Source organism: Saccostrea echinata, unplaced genomic scaffold, assembly GCF_033153115.1.
Source record: "Saccostrea echinata isolate AGI-Se365-2 ecotype Australia unplaced genomic scaffold, CSIRO_AGI_Sech_v1 ptg000025l, whole genome shotgun sequence".
In the NCBI taxonomy this organism is placed as follows: Eukaryota; Metazoa; Mollusca; class Bivalvia; order Ostreida; family Ostreidae; genus Saccostrea; species Saccostrea echinata.
Window position 1 is genome coordinate 23,169,685 of NW_026889774.1, and position 19,062 is coordinate 23,188,746.

General features: G+C 32.4%; 3 protein-coding genes across 3 annotated transcripts in view; 1 reads left to right on the plus strand and 2 right to left on the minus strand.

Moving 5' to 3' along the window:
• On the minus strand, nt 1-5,610 carry LOC133192208 (uncharacterized). The gene is made up of 6 exons (XM_061328179.1): nt 5,550-5,610; nt 4,667-4,805; nt 4,216-4,491; nt 3,089-3,475; nt 2,671-2,778; nt 1-71 (listed from the first exon to the last, which is right to left on the minus strand). The coding sequence occupies exons 2-6, from the start codon at nt 4,722-4,724 to the stop codon at nt 13-15; spliced, it is 888 nt and encodes a 295-aa protein (XP_061184163.1). The 5' UTR covers nt 4,725-4,805; nt 5,550-5,610; the 3' UTR covers nt 1-12.
• LOC133192207 (uncharacterized) lies at nt 5,058-15,349 on the plus strand. The gene is made up of 5 exons (XM_061328178.1): nt 5,058-5,159; nt 5,558-6,280; nt 6,375-6,584; nt 13,111-13,187; nt 15,261-15,349. Exons 1-4 carry the CDS (start codon nt 5,105-5,107, stop codon nt 13,167-13,169), a joined length of 1,047 nt encoding a protein of 348 aa, XP_061184162.1. The 5' UTR covers nt 5,058-5,104; the 3' UTR covers nt 13,170-13,187; nt 15,261-15,349.
• Nucleotides 14,811-19,062, minus strand: part of LOC133192206 (uncharacterized) — a 17,528-nt gene continuing 13,276 nt past the window's right edge. The window contains exons 5-8 of the mRNA XM_061328176.1: nt 17,729-18,028; nt 15,836-15,957; nt 15,277-15,496; nt 14,811-14,975 (exon numbers count right to left, since the gene is read on the minus strand). Coding sequence (XP_061184160.1) covers nt 14,908-14,975; nt 15,277-15,496; nt 15,836-15,957; nt 17,729-18,028 — 710 coding nt within the window. The 3' untranslated portion in view covers nt 14,811-14,907. The remainder of the gene's footprint in view (nt 14,976-15,276; nt 15,497-15,835; nt 15,958-17,728; nt 18,029-19,062) is intronic.

Genomic DNA, 19,062 nt, shown 5'->3' on the forward strand with positions numbered 1-19,062 from the left:
GCAAGAAATAAGTTAGTCTGTAAATCTCTTTGTCCTGTTTCTTCTGCGGCAATGCCTGCGTCTCTTCTTGCCTAAAGTAGCCAAAAGATTGAAATCTTTAAAGAAACACCATCTATAAACTCCATTCATAACTTTAAAACAAATCTGGATCAACTGATCTGAATACCAAGTCTCACTTTAATACAATACTAATATTTTAGTGTTTTTAAGTATCTTAACATAAATAAAGTATAAATTGTAGGGATGGCATTTTGTAACCAGTTAACCGGTTACTCGGTCGGAACGATGGTAATCGGTTAAAAAATCTGTCATCGGATTGTCGAAAAAAAGATGTCCTTAAAATTCAATTTACGATTTAAAAAAAAAACTTGGAATATTGATAAGTTATAACGCTTTCACATATTTATTTCAGCTGATTTGGAGGTACATGTAGGCGATCCGGAGATCACTGGGGTAACTGGTCGGTTTGTGTAGTATTAATTGCTGTTGAAACATCATGTCGTTACCCAGCCTGTCTTGTATTTCTTTAATGATATTGATTAAACCACTGTTGAGCACTGTGAACTGATTACATAATGTATCTTACCCCGTCTATCCTTTTGCAATTACCTGTCAAATGATATTTTAAACACATATTGTAAATTAAGTGATAGTTCAGACTCGGTGTCTGTTTATGGTAGCATCTGATCTGAAAAATTATCAATGTCTTTGATATCTCATGGATGTTTTATGGTTTTTTAAATTTTTATTTTTCCATTTGAAATTGAAATAAAATACGATTCCTGATTAAGCATAAACAGAATGTTACTAAAATCTTTTTATGCCCCCGTAATCGAAGATTCCTTGCGACAAGACCTTCCCCTAGGTACCAACAATTTTGATCCTTTGACCTTGACCTTATACTTTTAAACTTTAACCTTGATCATAACTTTTGAACAGTTGGTGCTGGGGCTTTCATATTTCATATGTGTATTTCTTGTGACAAGACCTTCCCTTGGGTACCAACAATTTTGACATTTTGACTTTGACCTTGGAGTTTGATCTACTTTTGAAAAACTTTATAATATTCGCAAAAACTTTTCGACAGTTTGTGCTAGGGTTTTCATATTTCACAGGTATATTTCTTGAAACAAGACCTTTCTTAGGTTACTAACATTTTTGACCTTGACCTTCGAATTTGACTTGCATTTGAGAAACTTTAACCTTTGCCAAGAGATGCCATACCAGGGACATTAGTGTTTCACAAACACATATTGTTTTTTGTAGTTTTCTTGTATATATGAATAGAGTTTACTGGGAAAAAAGTCTGGAAAATGCGTATTACAATTAACCGGTTCATCGGTCGGATCGTCTTACGGTAAACCGATTAGCAATTCTGTAATCGATTGCCATCTCTAATAAATTGCATAAGAAATTCTGTCGTACATAGAACAAACTTGTATTCCTTTCTCATGATCAGGTCAAAGTTTCATTCCAACTTGGCATATTAAAGCCAACTTTGTTTTATAAAGTCTACCCTCTCATGCAAAATTTACTTGTTTTTTGCTCAATCCGTTTTATGGAGGGTTATGATTTGATCAAATTTTATCAATTCAAGAATGAATTTTTCAGACGTATAAGTATTTGCAATTTGAAGAACTCTTTAGTAGTTTTTTTCTGATTCTTCTGTATATTTCAGTGAAAATTTTACTTCACTTTGGCCCACCCAAGGCAGAAAATTTTGAGGATTCTTGCATACTGATTTGAAAATTTCTAGTTCTTCATAAGATTTTAATGCTTAGTACGTCCCGTATAATCAAAAATTATTTATTATTTTGGTGTTTCGGTTTTCTCTCTTTCTAAATAACCCATAATGTCCTTTTTCTTTTCTTTTTAATTTTTTAAAATTTTTTTTTATCAATATGCTTTTATTATAAACGTTTCCTTTCTCATAAAACACATTTTTTACAAGTTAAGTGGAAATTACATGAAATATAAAGACAACGAACAGTAATAAAGGCCAAAAGTCCATAAAAACAACACAAATAGGGAGCAGAACAAACACGGATCTTTTAAAACATAAGAGGTGAATATAGCTAGGTGCCATAGAGAAGTAAGCATCCCCTGTCGACAGGTCACAGCCGGTATGTGCTCCTTGTCATGATCGGGCAAACGGGAAAATCCGTAGACAAATCAGTGTGAAAATAATGGCCTAACAATTTGCACGAAAAACATCAGTAATCATTCGATTTAACGACAGATTGTATTTGATGACAGGGTCAGTGTATCGACCATAGTATTTCCGAAATGATGACTTTAAACGAGACGGTTGATATCCTTGTACCATCAACAAATTTGTCAATAAATGGCTCGTTTTAGAAATCGTTTGCACGTAGAGCATGCTCTTGCGTATCGAATCAACTGCGTACGGAAACTTTCTTTTTTGGATTTTTTTTTTAATTTGGATTTTCAGCTCATGCAATTTTAACTCTGCAATGAATCGCTTCTCGTAGGCCAAACATTTTAATTGTGTCTTGTTTTGATTGCACAATCCCAACACAAATTCGGTAATTTATGAAGTATGGGTCTACGAAAATTTTTATGAAATAAATACTTAGGGCATAAAATTCATGCACTACCATAATAAAATCGTCATGAATTACTGAAATGAGAAATGCTATAAATCATTACCTTTCATACATTTCTTTAAAGATGATTTGAGCATTGAAATTTGTAGTTGATCATTTCTGATGACGTCTTCACATGCTGAATTAAAATTCTGGGAAGTTTTATCCATCACTATGTAAAATAAATGGACTCATTTATAAGTCACAAAAATATTATTCGATCCAAATAAGTCACAAAAGATATGATTTGATTCAATTATTCAATTGATATTAACGTTGAAAATTTAGAAATATACATGTATCTACACACAGATTTAGATTACAAATTAGATAACAAATTACTGCATACTTGTATTTTTCTTTTAGGTCTGCATTCAATCTTATCTCTTTTAAGTCTAAAATAAAATTTACTTTAATCAAGATAAAACGTATGGACGTTCTCCATCACAAAAAAGCACACTGGAGAAAGACTTAATTCTTACATTTCAAGCACAGCACAAATCCGTCGGCCCTGGCTGTGTTCGAAATAAAAGAGGTAGAGTTCAACTCAATATCAAAGTATGAGATATTTTCAATGTCTATTTCAAGATCCTTTTCATTTGGAATGTTTATAAGCTTGTTGTAAATGATATATATTTTGTCTGTAGCTGAGTGTATGTCCATATGAACAACAGAAAGGACAATTTTTCGACCAATATTTTCCATCCGAATGTTGAATCTGAGGCGATGTAGAGGACGATTTGTTAGATATCTGTAATTCCAAGGAAAATTTTGATGACTTCTTACAATGATTGTTGTTTCAGGAAGATAGTATACGGGATTTTTTCCATTAAGTGTTTTTGTGGTGATTAAATCATAGATTTTGGTTCCTAAAAAAGAAAAGAGCCTGGTCGGTATGCGTTGAACAGCAGGATGATCAGAATAAAACATAAAAATGAACTATCACATTTTATCTCTTAATCTTAACGTCAATCATTTAAAACGAACATTTTAAGGCGATATGGAGGACCCATTTCAATCATAATGCTCTTATTGATGTGATATTGTATCTAGGGACAGAAAATTTTTAAAATCAAATTGACGTGCTTTCTATATTAGTTCATTTTTTTGAAGGGTATTATAGCATTAGTAATATCCTCTATGCATAATTGTATGAAAGATATAGTCGCAATTTGCTCAATCTAAAACTTATAACTCTCACTCGCATTCTTCCACAACATCAAGCAATTGGGAATGCAATATTACTTGTATAACTTTGACAGAAAGAATATATAGATTAAAGATTTAAATCATAAAGATTTTTTTAATCATATTTTTTCAAGATGATAAGCTAAAATTGAAAAAAAAAACATCAGATAGAGTTCTGTTATCTGAGTTTTTGTAATTTTTGAAATTAATCTTAAAATTAAGATTGTGTCTGTCTTACTGTTAAGTGTAAGGCTTTTTAACATGGTGTAGAATTAAAAATATTGAATGGAATCTCCGTTCCCACTGTCCTAAATGTAACTATACTGTAGATTTATATTCCAATATCATTATATTTATATCCTGACCTTAAAGAGGATATCCACTGTCTTTCAATACAAGAGTGATAAAATGTTCTAATCACCATTTTGGATGCATGGACCCCTCAAAACTTTCATAGAATTCATGTTTCTGTAACAGCCTGTTACCATGCGCCTTTTGTTGAGTTTGATTTTGCAGCGTTTTCTCCAGGAACAGTTGTATTTATGTGTGAGGAGTTGTGCTGACTGTCCCTGACAAAGACTACAATCTTTACCATAGAATCCCACCACTTCCGGTAAGAAAAGTTTCCCGCCATTGTTACAGGTCATCTTCAGAATGTGTCTACGCCGGAAATTTCTACAGGTGTCATTCTTTCCGCCTAAAAATGATCAATATCAAGTAAAATTGTTCCAATCGTTTCAAGTATTTAAAATTACTACGAGTATTAACTTTCAGTTTGCTGAATTTACATGTTACCTGGGTTTGATTTTTGACATTGCAACACTTGAGTTTGTTATCAATAAACAAAAAGAAATGACGTACATTTTACTTACATTTGCAAGGAAACGTGCAGAAAATTGTAATCAACAGGTAGACAATCACTCTGTGCATTTCTTTCACTTATTCCTTTGTTCTACTCAATCAAACATCATCCAGTATTTTACACTCCAAAGCGTGGATTCCGTTGGACGCCTTAAAGAACATTTTAACTTCACTAATGAATCGTTCAAGGGTTGTAATTGTTGTTGTTGTTTTATGTATTGGTCAGGCTGTTTTTGATGCATAAATGTATAATACAGATGTTTTGATTCCCTGGATCTGTACTATTTAATGTTTCTTTATAACGCAAAATCTAAGTGTTTTATTGAGCTTAGTGTGCTATGTTATCAAACTCTAGCACTTTGCACTTCGATATTTTTCTTTTAAACCCTTGATCTGCATATGCCTCTTATCTGAATAGACAGCATATTTGCTGCCAGTCGTCGGTGAACATGAATGGAAACTACTTAAGTTTGGTATTATTGTTGGTGGTTATTATCCTGATAGGTAAGGCTCTCGTTCATATAATAGGTGGGACAGTTAACTTTTTTGACAACAATTCATCCTGAAGCACGTGACTACTTAAATAGATCAATCTGTCTGCCTTAATCAATGGGGGAAACGTTATCGCGTTTTTAAATTTATCCCCATGCTTTGAGTAAAGATTTTTACAACTTATTTTTGCAGTGTTTATTTTTTTCCATCCCATTTAGATATAAATAATTTATGTTCTTTAGACTTTCACATCACGGTTTAATTCATTGAAAGCTAAGTTTTCTTAACCATTAACATTATTGTCCTTTTAAATTAAGTGCTGTACGTTTCATTCAATATAAATGTTAAAGTTGAAGAAATGGAGCTAGGCCTAATTTACATTAAATGAAGCTGTGTTCTTACAATTCTAGATGCAAAAGAGTGGTGTGTGGATCATCGACAAAATCTATCTAACTGCCATGAGGTTCATTTGTCGTGTAAAAAAGGCTTTGTAATATCGGAAGTAGATATGTACGCCGGAAATAACGACTGTGATCACACCTCAACTTGCAGGGGTCTACCCCCAGAAACTCAAGCAGATGTAATGTCTTGTTATTGGAAACAAAACTGCTCCATCAAAATTCCGTCACAATCAATTGTGTTCTTCACAAACACACTTACATTTACTCCATACAAACAAAAAGGCAATTGTTTTGTTATGCCGAAGTCATTTCACGTGAAGAAACTATCATGTACCAGTGCCACAGATGTAAGAGACATTTGTTACCAAAATGGAATGTCAACACTCCGTATACAACACAAGGGCCAAAGCTCAGGGATTATAAGAAGCCACAGTCAAACTCCATGGGACTATCCTGAAAACCAGAAAAACTGTAGTTTGACATTTTCATATCCTGTGTTGGATACAGTCTCCTATTACACCCTTTTAACGATTGTTTGGTTAGATATTAATTTTCAAAACAACAATTTAGTAGTTAGATACTCTAAGAATAAAAGAAAAAGAAGAAAAAATGTGAAGAAAACTCGAAATATAAGTATCCGGGGAATAAAATCATCTAGTGTTTTTATAGACTTTACAACCAACTGGCGCAAACGTGGAGCAACAGGAAAGGGGTTTGTGATATGTTATCGGCGTATGTAGCTATCTATATATTGTATCATCCTATTGCATCAAAGTACGAGCGATTACATCGCATAACTTTAAATCTCGTTTTGTATTTTTTCTAGATAAAGTCATTTCAAAGAGAAGTAAGAAAAAACGTAAAAACAGTGTAAAAAAGATACAATCACATCAAAATCGACACAGTAAAAAGAGAAGGACTAAAAACAAGGGTAAGAAATTTAGGATAAAGAGAAGAGCGAAGAGAAGGAAAAAGGATGCTTGCAGATCTGTAATGGAGGATATGGTTTTAGAGGGTGAAACAATTAGCCTTCATGGTGAGTTGTTCATGCCAACATCAACAAAAACTGTTTTTGTTAAATGATTAGAAATCTGGGGTCTGGCGGCACTGATAATATTACGTAACTTTGAGAAGCTGCACTTCTTATATATAAAGTTCATGAAGTGTTACTCCATTTTAAATTTTAAAACAGATGATCCATGGGTTATCCGATATGTTTCTTGCCAATCTTGTAATATTTTATCCTCTCATTTAAGAACATCCAAGATATTCTATCTTAAGAAGACAATATACACAGAATACTCACCATGGTCAGTTCGTAGTTAGCAATTTCAGTTGGGTGTGTGGAGGCAAAACCTAACAGGCATTCAAATGAGGTCATCAGACGTTATTTTTGATTTATTTTGTATATACAGTATATACAATGTATTGGTAAAATTTTGCGGGGCACATCTGTAAACAAGTTTTGTTTTACATTGTTAAGTATCAGTCAGTAAAGCGCTGGCTCCGTGATCGGAAGGTCGTGAGTTCGAATATCGGCCGCGACTGACCTAAGTCGATAAAAAAATAGGTAGCAACTCTTCCTTCGCCATGCCCTCGGCACTTTGAAGTGAAAGTTGCGGATCCTTCGGACGAGACCTTAAAAACCGAGGTCCCGTGTCACGACAGGCGTTGGCACGATAAAGATCCCTCACTGCTCAATGGCCCTGAGTGCCGAGTAAAGGTCAAAATTTAAAGCCCTTTACCGGTATATGGTGACGTCTCTATATGAGTGAAAAATTCTCGAATGGGACGTAAAACAACATTCAATCAATCAATCATTGTTAAGTATAGATTGGCAAAATTATAATGAGTTTCCTATAGGCCTGACATACTGGTGAAACTCCATCCCCGGTCCTACAGATCTGATTTAAGGACAGATGATAGAAACTTTTTTTTAAAAAAAATCTTGAAAGCAAGAACTAAAGCTGTGTTTATATAAGTAAAATGAATAAGTTTAATCGCAGAAAATTTCATTTTTCATTCTTATTTCAGTTTTTCAATATTGTCCAATAACGTGATGAAAATGTGTATAGATTTATTAGGGTAATGGCAAAAAGAAAGTTGAACATCGTAAAAAAGTTTCCATTTTTTTATTTGTTTTAGGGAATTGATACATGAACCAATTGCAATCATATTAAATTCCAAAAATATATCCGATTTTTTGTAGCATGTGTCCTTAAATACCTTGAAATTACCCACGTGGGTGAATTAAAAAATAATGACTAGCTATAGCAAATTGAATTTTTTTGAAAAAATTCAACTTGCCATAACATACAATATATTTTTCAATTATAACATCATTTTGATTAAACATTCTAGTGAAAATTTCTGAAGTTAAAAAAAAATTGACAAATGCATAAAAAAAGTTTCAGAACGTCATTTGAAAAAAAGAAAATATGACTACATTCTAAAAGATTTTCTGAAATACATAATCAAAAGAAATTGTAGCTTTTTTTTTTAATCTTTCAGACCTGTTTCAGGGATATAAATGATTAAATCTAAACCTTGATTAGGTTTCTCCTCTCGTATATGTGAAAAAAATTGGCTTTTAATTTGCTTTTTAACATTGTCTCTATTATAGTCTAAAAAGTTTTGATATGAAAAAATAATGATGTAATAAATTCTCCAAAAATTTACTTTTTTGACAATTTAGTCAATTCTTCAAATCTAAGCCAATACCGAAGCCTGATATAGTAAGTTTTCATATAAAAAAAAAGACTAGATTTTAAAGTGATCCTATTTGACCTTATTTTGTTGCACTCCTGACATCTGGTATGTTTTTTTTAACAACCATAGTTTAAAAATTTTTAACATGCAGCATCTCATTCTAATTATGTAAGGCAGTTCGTTTTTGATATTTTATATCACTAATTTCCTAACTTAATTATCCAAAATGTATGTCATGAATTTACATGTATGCAACTTAACGCGTGGATAGCATGATTATTTGAATTCGAAACCTAATTTTCCAAAATGTATGATTTCCCCGTCAATAGATAAATCGGTCTGTACATGCAGCCAGTTTTTATTTTAGTAAGAAAAGAAAAAAAATGCCAAGAAATATTTTTTAAAGCTCATTATGAAATAAATTGGGGGGGGGGGGATTAATCTCACACTATCCACACGTCAAGCGCCTGTGAAACTGTTAAACAGTTAGATACTGCTTATTCGATTATTGTTTGCTCTGGCTATCCTTAAAAGTTTAAAATGTAAGCGAATTGTGTTACTAATTATCGAAGTGTCAGAACAATTGTCACAGTTATGGTTTCTTCCAGGCGTTTGAGCAATCTTAAAATAACAAAAAATAATTTGTACATGGTACAAGGTCAAGTCCAATTAATAATTTTACAAACAAAGCCTAGTGAATTGGTGAGTAATTAAGTACAAAAACAACACGGACAGTTACTGATAAATAATTCCCGCAGTACGCGGCAGTAGTGAAGCACTTATAAATACTGTACTAACTTTTTATATGTACATGGAAAATCAACCGTGTTTTGTTGAGGAAAATTATCTTATTGACTATCTCTGAGGAAAGAAGGTTTCTCAATTTTGTGATGAGAATTCCATCACTCTTTTATTGCATTTATTTAATTGTGATAATATTCGAATGTCGTTTCATTATTCGATCGTCGGTCCATTCAACTGATAGTCGAATAGTCGACTATTCGTTGACATCCCTACTTAAAATATATTACAATGTAGGAAGAGGAAAATACATTTTTAGGACATTTTATTTCATGGGACACTGGTAGCAATTGAGGTCAACCAGAAACATTCTACTCATCAATTTTTGTCTATATTTATTCAAATGTAATCACTGATAATTCTAACATTTTTGTTGCACTCCTGACCAAGAGCACGTGAGACTTAAAGTAGAATTGTGAAGCATAAATTGCATCAGATCATGGTTCCATTATTTCAGTTTAGACTTGGTGCAGTTATCTGAATTTTATCACAATTTCTCAGTGTTGTTTATAAAATTTCTTTAAAAATTAAAAGAAAAGATAAAAACACATCTGCATTGATAAAAATGAAAATGGGACAGATTTCTATCATAAAACTAATTAATTTAGTACTAAATTATTAAAATGGATGCCAATTGATCAAATTATATTTAGTGGTATGAAAAGGAGTCTGTTCATCATTGAACTTAAATCTTTATAAAAATGCGTTGCACTCCTGACCGTGAAAATATGAATCTGAAACACAGACATATCCTGTAAATGATTGATTTATTTGATAAGAATGTTCCTTTTGTCTTTATTTTCCAAAAAAACCAAAGCAATACATTATACACTGATTAAAGTTTTTCCAAGTTGGACAGCAAAACATCAGATGTTGCACTCCTAACATAAATGGGCATCCACATATATTTGACTCTCATTAATGCTGCTTGTGATTCATATAACATTTTAAGCCTTTAAATGGTCTATCGATTATTATTTTCAAAATTTCTTTTTTGACTTAACTGTCTTGCAGATTTTTAAATTCAGTATGTTTTGGCATCGTTACATTTTATCTGGTGCACTCCTGACATGGTATAACAATTTTTTCAGCATCAGTCGTGATCATAACTTGGTCAAGCAAAAGTTAATACAGTCTAAATTTAAAGCTCAATATATTAAATTTTATCAGGAAACTTTTTATTTCCAAGATAAACCATTATTATAAACCTTTATTTATTTAGCAAAATCTTCAAAAAATATGGAATTTTTAAGATGTCACAAGAAGGTATTGCACTCCTGACATTTTTAGCACATTTTTTGGGCATAATTTTTTGTTTCTTAAGATATTAATGAGATATTTTGCAGGTATTTACTGTATACATGGTTATTTTCGCCCCGTGTTATTTTCGCTCTTTCACACTTGTAAACAATTTTGCCCCGTTTTAGATTCGCCCAGTTACACTTCTGTATAAGAAATTATACTGTGTTCTTTGAATTTGCCCCGTTTTAAATTCGCCCACCTGTGATAAAACGGGGACGAAATTTTCCCTGTATATAGTAGTCTGTAACAAAGGACACATGCTGATCTATAGAAATTTATTCATCTAACCTGAATTTTTTGTGCAGGTTGATAATTATGTGTCTAGTCATTTTTTTAATTCACCCATGTGTATACACCATACTAAAGGGCAAAAAGTAACTGTGCAAATATTCAACTAATGAACTTCCAACAAATACAGTCAAGATTATTATGTATCTTTGATAATGCCTGTATATTTGAAACCTATGTCTACCACTTAGAATGCATGTCTATAACATTTTGATTTGAGAACAGTAGAGAACAGAGGTGCCTTTGACTTAAGAAGATTTACAAAGTCTATGACGGATGTGATCGATGTATTACTAGAGGAAAAGGATGAAGATAATGAACAGTGATTAATTTCATAAATCTGTATACCAATCCTGAACAGGGCAAAAAACACAGATCCACCGGAAACACAAGAAATGGAATCATGTGCCTAGAAGGAGTAAGCATCCCCTATAGATCGGTCACACTTCCAGTGAGCCCTCTGTATTGATAAGGTTCTCCATAGTCAAAATAAGCCTTAAAACAATGGCCTAACATTTGGTATGGAACATGTCAGTCCAAATACGACTCACGGATAGATTATATTTGCTAACAAGGTTATTATTTTGACCATAGAATTTGCGATATGTCGACTTTCATCGAGATTTAGAAAGCCCTATAATTTATTTTTCATTAGCTTGCCTCGATTTAAAAAATAGAACTTGCTCTTGCTTAAGAATACAAAAAATGTAATACATATAAATGGGTTGGCTAATAAAGGGATTTTAATGCAAATCGATATTCTAACAGATTGTTGGAAGACTGGTCTCTAAAAGTTAGCATATATCAAGGCATTGATGTCTAAGGAGTTCATACAAGAAAACACGTGCAATATGTGGTCTTCCGTCGTCTTGATGAAATGTGGTTTGTTGTCAATCAATGACGACTTTCGATGAGGATAAAGGGATGTTGTTGAACAATTTCGTTCCTGTACCAGATTCAACCTAGATTTCCATTATCATCAAATATGATTTGTGTGTACAGTAAAGCCTTTCAGAACTTAAATCAAAAGACTGACGTGGTAAAAGCAGACTTTTTTTTTAAGTTTTCTCCAACTCTACAGTACAGACTTTAAACGGTTGCCTCTGCTCTTAGATAGAAATGCTATTCATTGATGAATTTTGGTTTAATCTTGCATTGGAAAAAGCAAAGGATGCCTACCCTGCGCCTTGCCCGCCTTGATCACACTCTCTGCATCAGCACGGGCGAGTCGCTGGGCACTGCGGGCTGAAGTCCCCGTAATCTGTACCTAACGGTTCTGGAATTTTTTACTTTCAGTCCAAGGATTTTTGAATGCACTTTTACGTCTCTTGCAAAATTAATTCACTCATATAAGATGTCACCAGATACCGATGAAGGGCCTAAATTTGAATCTTTACTAGACACTCATGGTCAATGACCAGTGAGAGTTCTTTAGTGTGCACACGACTGTCGTAACACGGGTCCTTGGTTTTTAAGGTCTCATCCGAATGACCCGCAACTTTAAAGTGCCGAGCACTAGACCAAGGAACAGTTCCTACCTATTTTATTTTAATTAAGATTCGTCGCGGCCATGACTTGAACCCACGACTCTTGAGAGCTCTAAATGACCTTCCGTTACATAGGTAATAATAGGTATCCTGGAATGTGATACTGTTCAACTTGAAGACTGACATTCAATATGGTGTGAAGTCATTAGGACCGCATCTCCAGAGAGATTGTATAGTATTCCAATGCACTCCAAGACCGAGCATCTTCATTCAGACGAGAAAACTTATTTAGTGAATAATTAATCAAGTATTCCTCATGCAATTTCATCGAGTAGCATTCAAAATTTATACACCACTGAAAAAAATATGTTGTTTCCAAAAATTTGAATTCATCGTTTCAAATTGACATCTATCTTTAAAATGTGTTGCACAATTCATTTTTTCCTATGAGTTTTGGTGCTTTCTTATTAATTTGAGAAGTTTAATATATTACAAGAGAATTCAGGGAAAAAGTTATGTTATTTAATGATGAAAGAAAAACAATCTACACATTGAAATGTTGTCACTAAATGGCTTTTGTTCAGACAAAACAAGATGTGTTTGTGAAACACTATGCACCCGGCGGCAACAAAGTTCGAAAAAGCTATTTTTAGCATATAGATCACAGTCTAGGTCACAAGGTCATTAACCTTGGTGTCATTTGAAAGAACTTAATTAGTTGAGTTTGCATACCAAATATGAAGTCTCTATCTCTCATGGTTCAAAAGTTGTGGTGAAGGTTAAAGTTGACAACAGACACACAAACAGACAGACAGACAGGACAAAAACAATATGCGCCCCCGATCTATCGATCCGGGCGCATAAAAATGCTTGCAAAAACATTTTCACTTTTTATAATTTCAGAAAATGTTAACAGGTAGAAAACTTTCAATGATTTTAATTTCAATTTTTAACTCTCTTTTTTTTTCTAAACAGGAAATTCTTCTTTCTGTGAATGTGGAACGGTAGAAGAGGAGTTTTGGAATATGAATTAGTCTTCGAATAATTAGATGGTAATCGGAAATAAATGTGATAATTTACATTTATATAATTCTTTTCACTTGGGAATTCAAAACATTATCTTCCGGCACGAGAGCAACATAAAAATATACTTCTGGAACATCGTGACCAAAGGTCGCGGCCTTTTAGTATATATGGAAATTCCAGTATAAAATGTAAACAAAAGTTAATATAAAATTTCCTTGATAAACAAAAACAGGTCCTCGGCTTAGTCATATATGAATGATATTTGTCGACGACAGCTGCTATTTTGCTCATTGACTATCGCAAATTTTACCTATGACTGCTCACTACATGCGGACATACATGTGTATATCCATTTTTGACGAAGTTGATTAGAGTCCAATTTTCCCCTAGTGGTTATAAAACCTAAACTGCATCAAGATAGATGTGTTAATTAAGAACCATTTTCATATTTTCTTTTGTGAATCAAAAATTATTTAAAATTTTATGACTTTACATTAGCTAAGGTAAAATAACAATTATCACTAATTTAAAAGCAAAACAAAACAAAACTTTTTTTTAAATGTCTGTTTGTGTTTTATTATTATTTTTGTCCATTTTTATTGTAAACCATAATTATTATGAATTACGTAATGTAGATATGGTATCTGTTATCAATTCTAAGGGGAAAATAAACAACTTGTAATATGCATTTTGTACAACTTCAAGCTTAAAATTCTTAAACTCTAAATGGCTCATATAAAAGTTACGCGGTAGGACTAGTATTGAAATGTCAAATGCGCAAAAAAAAAAGAAGTCAAAGACAACTTAAACAGTTTGAATTAAACAACAGTAATACATGTATACATAAATTACTATAATTTTCAATCCTTTTTAATTCATTGTCATAAATGCATATACTGAACAAGTTGTGTTTTAACACCTATCATGTTTTCTCGTTTAAATTAAATCCATATTAGTTAAAAATACAGAAGCCATTATCATTTAACCGCTACTAGAACGGATCAACTTTTTAGTTGAATTAAGCTGTTTTGTGTTTTCTTTAAGAATCAATACTCGAAAACCATCGAAAGATTGCAGGGAGACTCGGGTACTCCTTATGCGCGTAAACTTTTCTTTGCAATGGCAACTTTCTTTTTGTTTTTCAGGAATGTATTTCTAGAATTTACACTAATCTAGCAATCAAAACTTTACCTTACTTCACTCAGTTTTAATAAATATCTTGATTAGGAGGTTGTTTTTTTCCCTAACAAAAAAACTATAGTTAACTATAGTTTACTATAGTATCAACGTTTTTACTGTAGTAAATCAAAGATTTTACTATAGTAAATCAAAGGCTTAACTATAGTAAATCAAAGTTTTTACTATGGATTTCAGATTGTTTATGTTATGTTCTCTTATTTTACATGCATATTTTTATATTAAGTAAAAAAAAAAATTACTTGCATATTAAAATACTATTTTCATATTTTACATCATTGGTATTGAATTTAAGAGATATGACGCTTCAAAATCTTTTAAAAAGTTCTACAATAAAGTTTCATAGTAAATCAACGTTTCAAAGTATTTACTATAATTAACTATAGTAAACTATAGTTAACTGTAGTATTTTTTTGTTATGGTCTGTATATGAAAATAAAAAAAGTTAGGAATGCATTTTATAAGTGACTAGTAATCAATGACTCGTATTTACACCTTTTAAGTAAATTATTTTGTGCGCTACAATTACTTGGGAAAAAATATGAAGTTCTAATGTCTGTAAATCTTAGCACACATGCTCATTTCCTCTGGTGAATGGGGTAACCTTGTTTTCACGTCTGAAATTAAAAATAGGTATATAATAGAAAACTTCAATAAAAATACCTTCTAACCAACAAAATGCCTAGTGTATTTATTTTAAAGTAAATAGTATCTTTCCTTTATTTTAAAAAATACTGTAGTCTCGCAACCTAGTTCGTGAATATGATTGCCACCTTTAATATCAAATTTATGAATGTTTTACTCTGGGAGATTTTTAAAATATCTAATTGATTTGAGATACATATAATTTAATGTGTCAAGCTTTAAAATTATTCATCATTACTTTTTTTTATTTTTAACAGGTTATCAGGAAATTACTTTTGTAAGATATGATGAATCCCCTGCCAGATTTTGACCTGTCTCTGACTGTGAACAAAATAGTCAATTGTCCACCATAGAGCCAAACGCCTTTTTCTGCAGAAGACTGTCTTAAGGTGCACGTGACGTTGCCCCGCACATGCGTGATGCTAAATTTATCATGTGAGAAATCTACATCAAGGTCATGAATACGGAGGTACAGGCTCCCTTCTCGATGAATCTGATTCATATATCAAAATACATTTATAAAAGCAACAAATTGTATATTCATGATACATTTTTAGCCATATGTGTTCTAATTTCTATAAACTGCCGAGATACTTGTGATTGTCAATCAATAAACTTCAAATTTGTTAAGCATGATTGTCAATTCCAAATTCGCATGACAAATTGTTATGCTTAGACTCAAAAGAAGCCAATTTAGTTTTTAATTATTCTTATCTGATTAAAACGTCAACAGATGAGTATTCCTCCCTAGACTGCATCTTTAGGACTGTTAATTCAAGAATAAACTAGAAGAAAAAAAACTCTGTAACAGTAGTTCTCTGTAAGCACATACCTTGATGAGCGTTTTACAGGTCTGTTGTTTGGGTCTATAATTCCAGGGATAATCGTCATGACTTCTAAGAATACCATTTCTGCCATTTACTTCACGTTTGCCACAAATATCATGGATTTTCTCTAAAAGTTGTGAAGTAATTAGTAACTTCTTTCAAAATTTTATGTTAATTTGAAATGGAAAAATAAACAGTTTTTGGATTGCATTACATCATGCAACTAGTGCTTCTAAGTAGCATTTAGCTTGTTTCATTTATTGTTACATCCATTATGTTTTATATTCTCATAATCAACCTGTATATTGTATTAGAAATTCATAATTTTTAAATACTAACAGTGTCTAGTTGAACGTTGGATAACCTTGGTATTCCAGAAAATCAAGTACATGTAACATGAAAAGGTATGAGTTATCTTTCTAAACGAAATATGAAGAAAACGAAAAGTAATCAAGCTCAAAGTTCCAGTGGAACAATACAATTTTGGAGCAGAGCAAACACGGATCTCTAAAAATATAGAGGTGGGATCAGGTACCATGGAGGAGTAAGCATCCCCTGTCGACCGGTCACAACCGCCCTGTGCTCTTGCCATGATCGGACAAACGGACATAACCGTTGACTATTCAGTATGAAAATAATGGCATAACAATTAGTATGAAAAACGTCAGTCAACACTCAAGTAAATGATAGACTGCATTTGCAAATATGTAACATGCATGCTGGTCATTGTATAGACCATCGAATTTGCGAAATGTTGACTTAAAACGGGGTTTTTGATATCCTTGTATCATCAATTTATTTTTTAGTAGCTTGTCTCGTTTTAGAAATCGTTCGTAAGTAGAGCATGCTCTTGCGTATCGAATCAACTGGGAGGCATAAACTCCATATGCAAGTGATAATGGTGTATTGCTACATAAATAAGGGTAATTGATAATAGAAAAGTTGAAGTCATTACGCTTAACATAAAGATTGTTGGAAGATTGATCTCCAAAAACTACATAGATATTGTCAATTAGAAACTCAAGCATCTTATTATCATCAACCCCGGAGTACTTGTGTGTACAATCGGAATGTTTTAACAAAATAATTTTGCAAATGAACAATGACAAGGTATGCAAATTTACGATTTCCATTTTGATTGAAAAAGCAACTGTGTTGCTGTCTATGTTGTTAAAAAGCCTGTAGCCCTTTTCACAAAAAAAAAATCTTACAATTAATTTTCATCGTAAGAGATATTTTACGATTTTATTCCTTTTCTCAAAAATTCTTACGAGATTCTTAAGTGTAAAAATTTGTCGTAACTTTACGAGAGCTCTAACCCTCTCGTTATATCTTAGGGCCAATTTTAATTTAAAAATATACTAGTAACAGATAAAACCCATATAAACGTTTAAAGAGCTGTCTTACGCATCCTTTAATAGCATTTTATATTATTTCACAATTATTGCCGAAAAATTAAATGAAATACACTGCAAAATATTTACGATAGCAGTTTCTCTTAAAATTTTCATATGACCAACTTCTACGTCAGACTTTCGATTGTGAAGTCAGATTTCAAACTTCCTTGCTTCACAATCCATTGCACTCGATTTTTGTTAAGCATTATGTTTGGTTCACTTACAAGTTGGGAAAACTTTGCTTCATTTTTATTCTCATCCACTTTTTTTAAGGATCATAAAGCACATTGAGATCCTTGTTAGGGGAGAAGTCTGTCGTAAGTAAAATCTTAAGTTCAATCTGCTACGAATGCGTTCGTGAAAAGCACCTTAGATTTATCGTAAGAGATTTTTTCACTTAAAATCTTACGCAAAAACTTTTTTTTGAAAAGGGCTACTGGACTTTAATTTATCGTGGGGAAAGGTATATAAAGTGTTGAAAAGTTGAATCTGTTTACCTACTTTTCGGAATACACTCGTGTCCCTTTGTAATAAAAAGTGGTGCTTGTTTTCCTGTACATCCTACGCCATTGGAAATAGCAAATATTTGGGGTGCATCCCAGCTGACAGTGCAGGACCTCTTCCAGAAACAGTTATTCTTTTGCACCAACAGTTGTGGGGAGATTCCTTTGCATAATCGAGTCGACCTTTTTGACAGTCGAAGGTTAGACATATGGATGTCAAGAGAATAAATAAGAGAATTCTTTGGACAAGAAAAACGGTAGATTTTTTTCTGCCATCCAACACGATCTCGGACTATTCCTGTAGCCAGAAAAAGATATGTATTACTGACCGTAAAAGGATATCTTCTAACGCCACTTCAAATAATCCTTGAAAAAACTGAGTGACCATCAATGAATGACTATTTTATCATTCATTCACTGAAATCGACTATTTTAAAATTTTGTGTTCATTGTGTTCAGTTTTGTTAAAAAGTTAACAAGAGGCCTTAACGGGTCACCTGAGTATAATACAACCCTGTAAAGGATTCATAGAATGGTAAATAATTGTATAATAACAGAAAATAAACTAAAACTCAAAAACAAGAAAAATAATTTTGATCACAGATCAACAAAATAATTAGTCTGGTAATCAGCAACACCTATGAAAAATGCCTGTATATGCCAGTGCTATCTACAATCCGTCGTTATCACCAAACATAACAAGACAGTACAGTAATTGCTTTAGCATGAGAGCAAGAGAGCACCCAGCCTAATTCTCTTACTATAATGGCCTCTTATGATCTTTGAATAATTAATGTACATATACATGTATAGGTATTTTGTCTCATTTTCAATCATCTATTATTTACAACTCTACCTGACTAATAAAAACTTTAGTTCTTTTTATACTTTATATTTAAAAAAAAATCTTTCTAATTCTTTTTTTTCAATTTACCTATCACTTAAATCATTTACACTAATCAATTATCATAAGTGGATAACAAATAGGAATAACTTCTCTTAAAGCAGTGAAAATATTCCCATACATGATCATAATAGAGCCCCACCCTAGCTCCGGAAACACTGTCTCAGGGGTCATGAATTTCCTTATTTTGGAAGAAGCATTTTACCTCATCAAAACAATGCACTTAGTTTCTCTTCTGAATACTAAAGAGCAAAAAGGAAGGTTTTTGAAGAATTAATGCATTTTCACTATATGATAAAAAGTCCCGTCCTAAATCCAAAATCCCTGTGGGAGGGGCCATGAATTTCACAATTTTGGAATAGATACCCTTGCTTAACATAATCATGCAATGAGTTTGTCTGCTAAATGCCCAAAACACAGATTTTCAA

Coding starts and splice junctions, on each gene's coding strand:
- LOC133192208 (XM_061328179.1), bottom strand. CDS start 4,724: ATGCACAGAGTGATTGTCTACCTGTTGATTACAATTTTCTGCACGTTT. Junction 3,476..4,215: donor GGGTCCATGCATCCAAAATG/GTGATTAGAACA, acceptor TTTCTTTTTTAG/GAACCAAAATCTATGATTTA. Junction 2,779..3,088: donor ATTTGTGCTGTGCTTGAAAT/GTAAGAATTAAG, acceptor TATTTTACATAG/TGATGGATAAAACTTCCCAG.
- LOC133192207 (XM_061328178.1), top strand. CDS start 5,105: ATGAATGGAAACTACTTAAGTTTGGTATTATTGTTGGTGGTTATTATC. Junction 6,281..6,374: donor GTTTGTGATATGTTATCGGC/GTATGTAGCTAT, acceptor TATTTTTTCTAG/ATAAAGTCATTTCAAAGAGA. Junction 6,585..13,110: donor TGAAACAATTAGCCTTCATG/GTGAGTTGTTCA, acceptor TTTTCTAAACAG/GAAATTCTTCTTTCTGTGAA.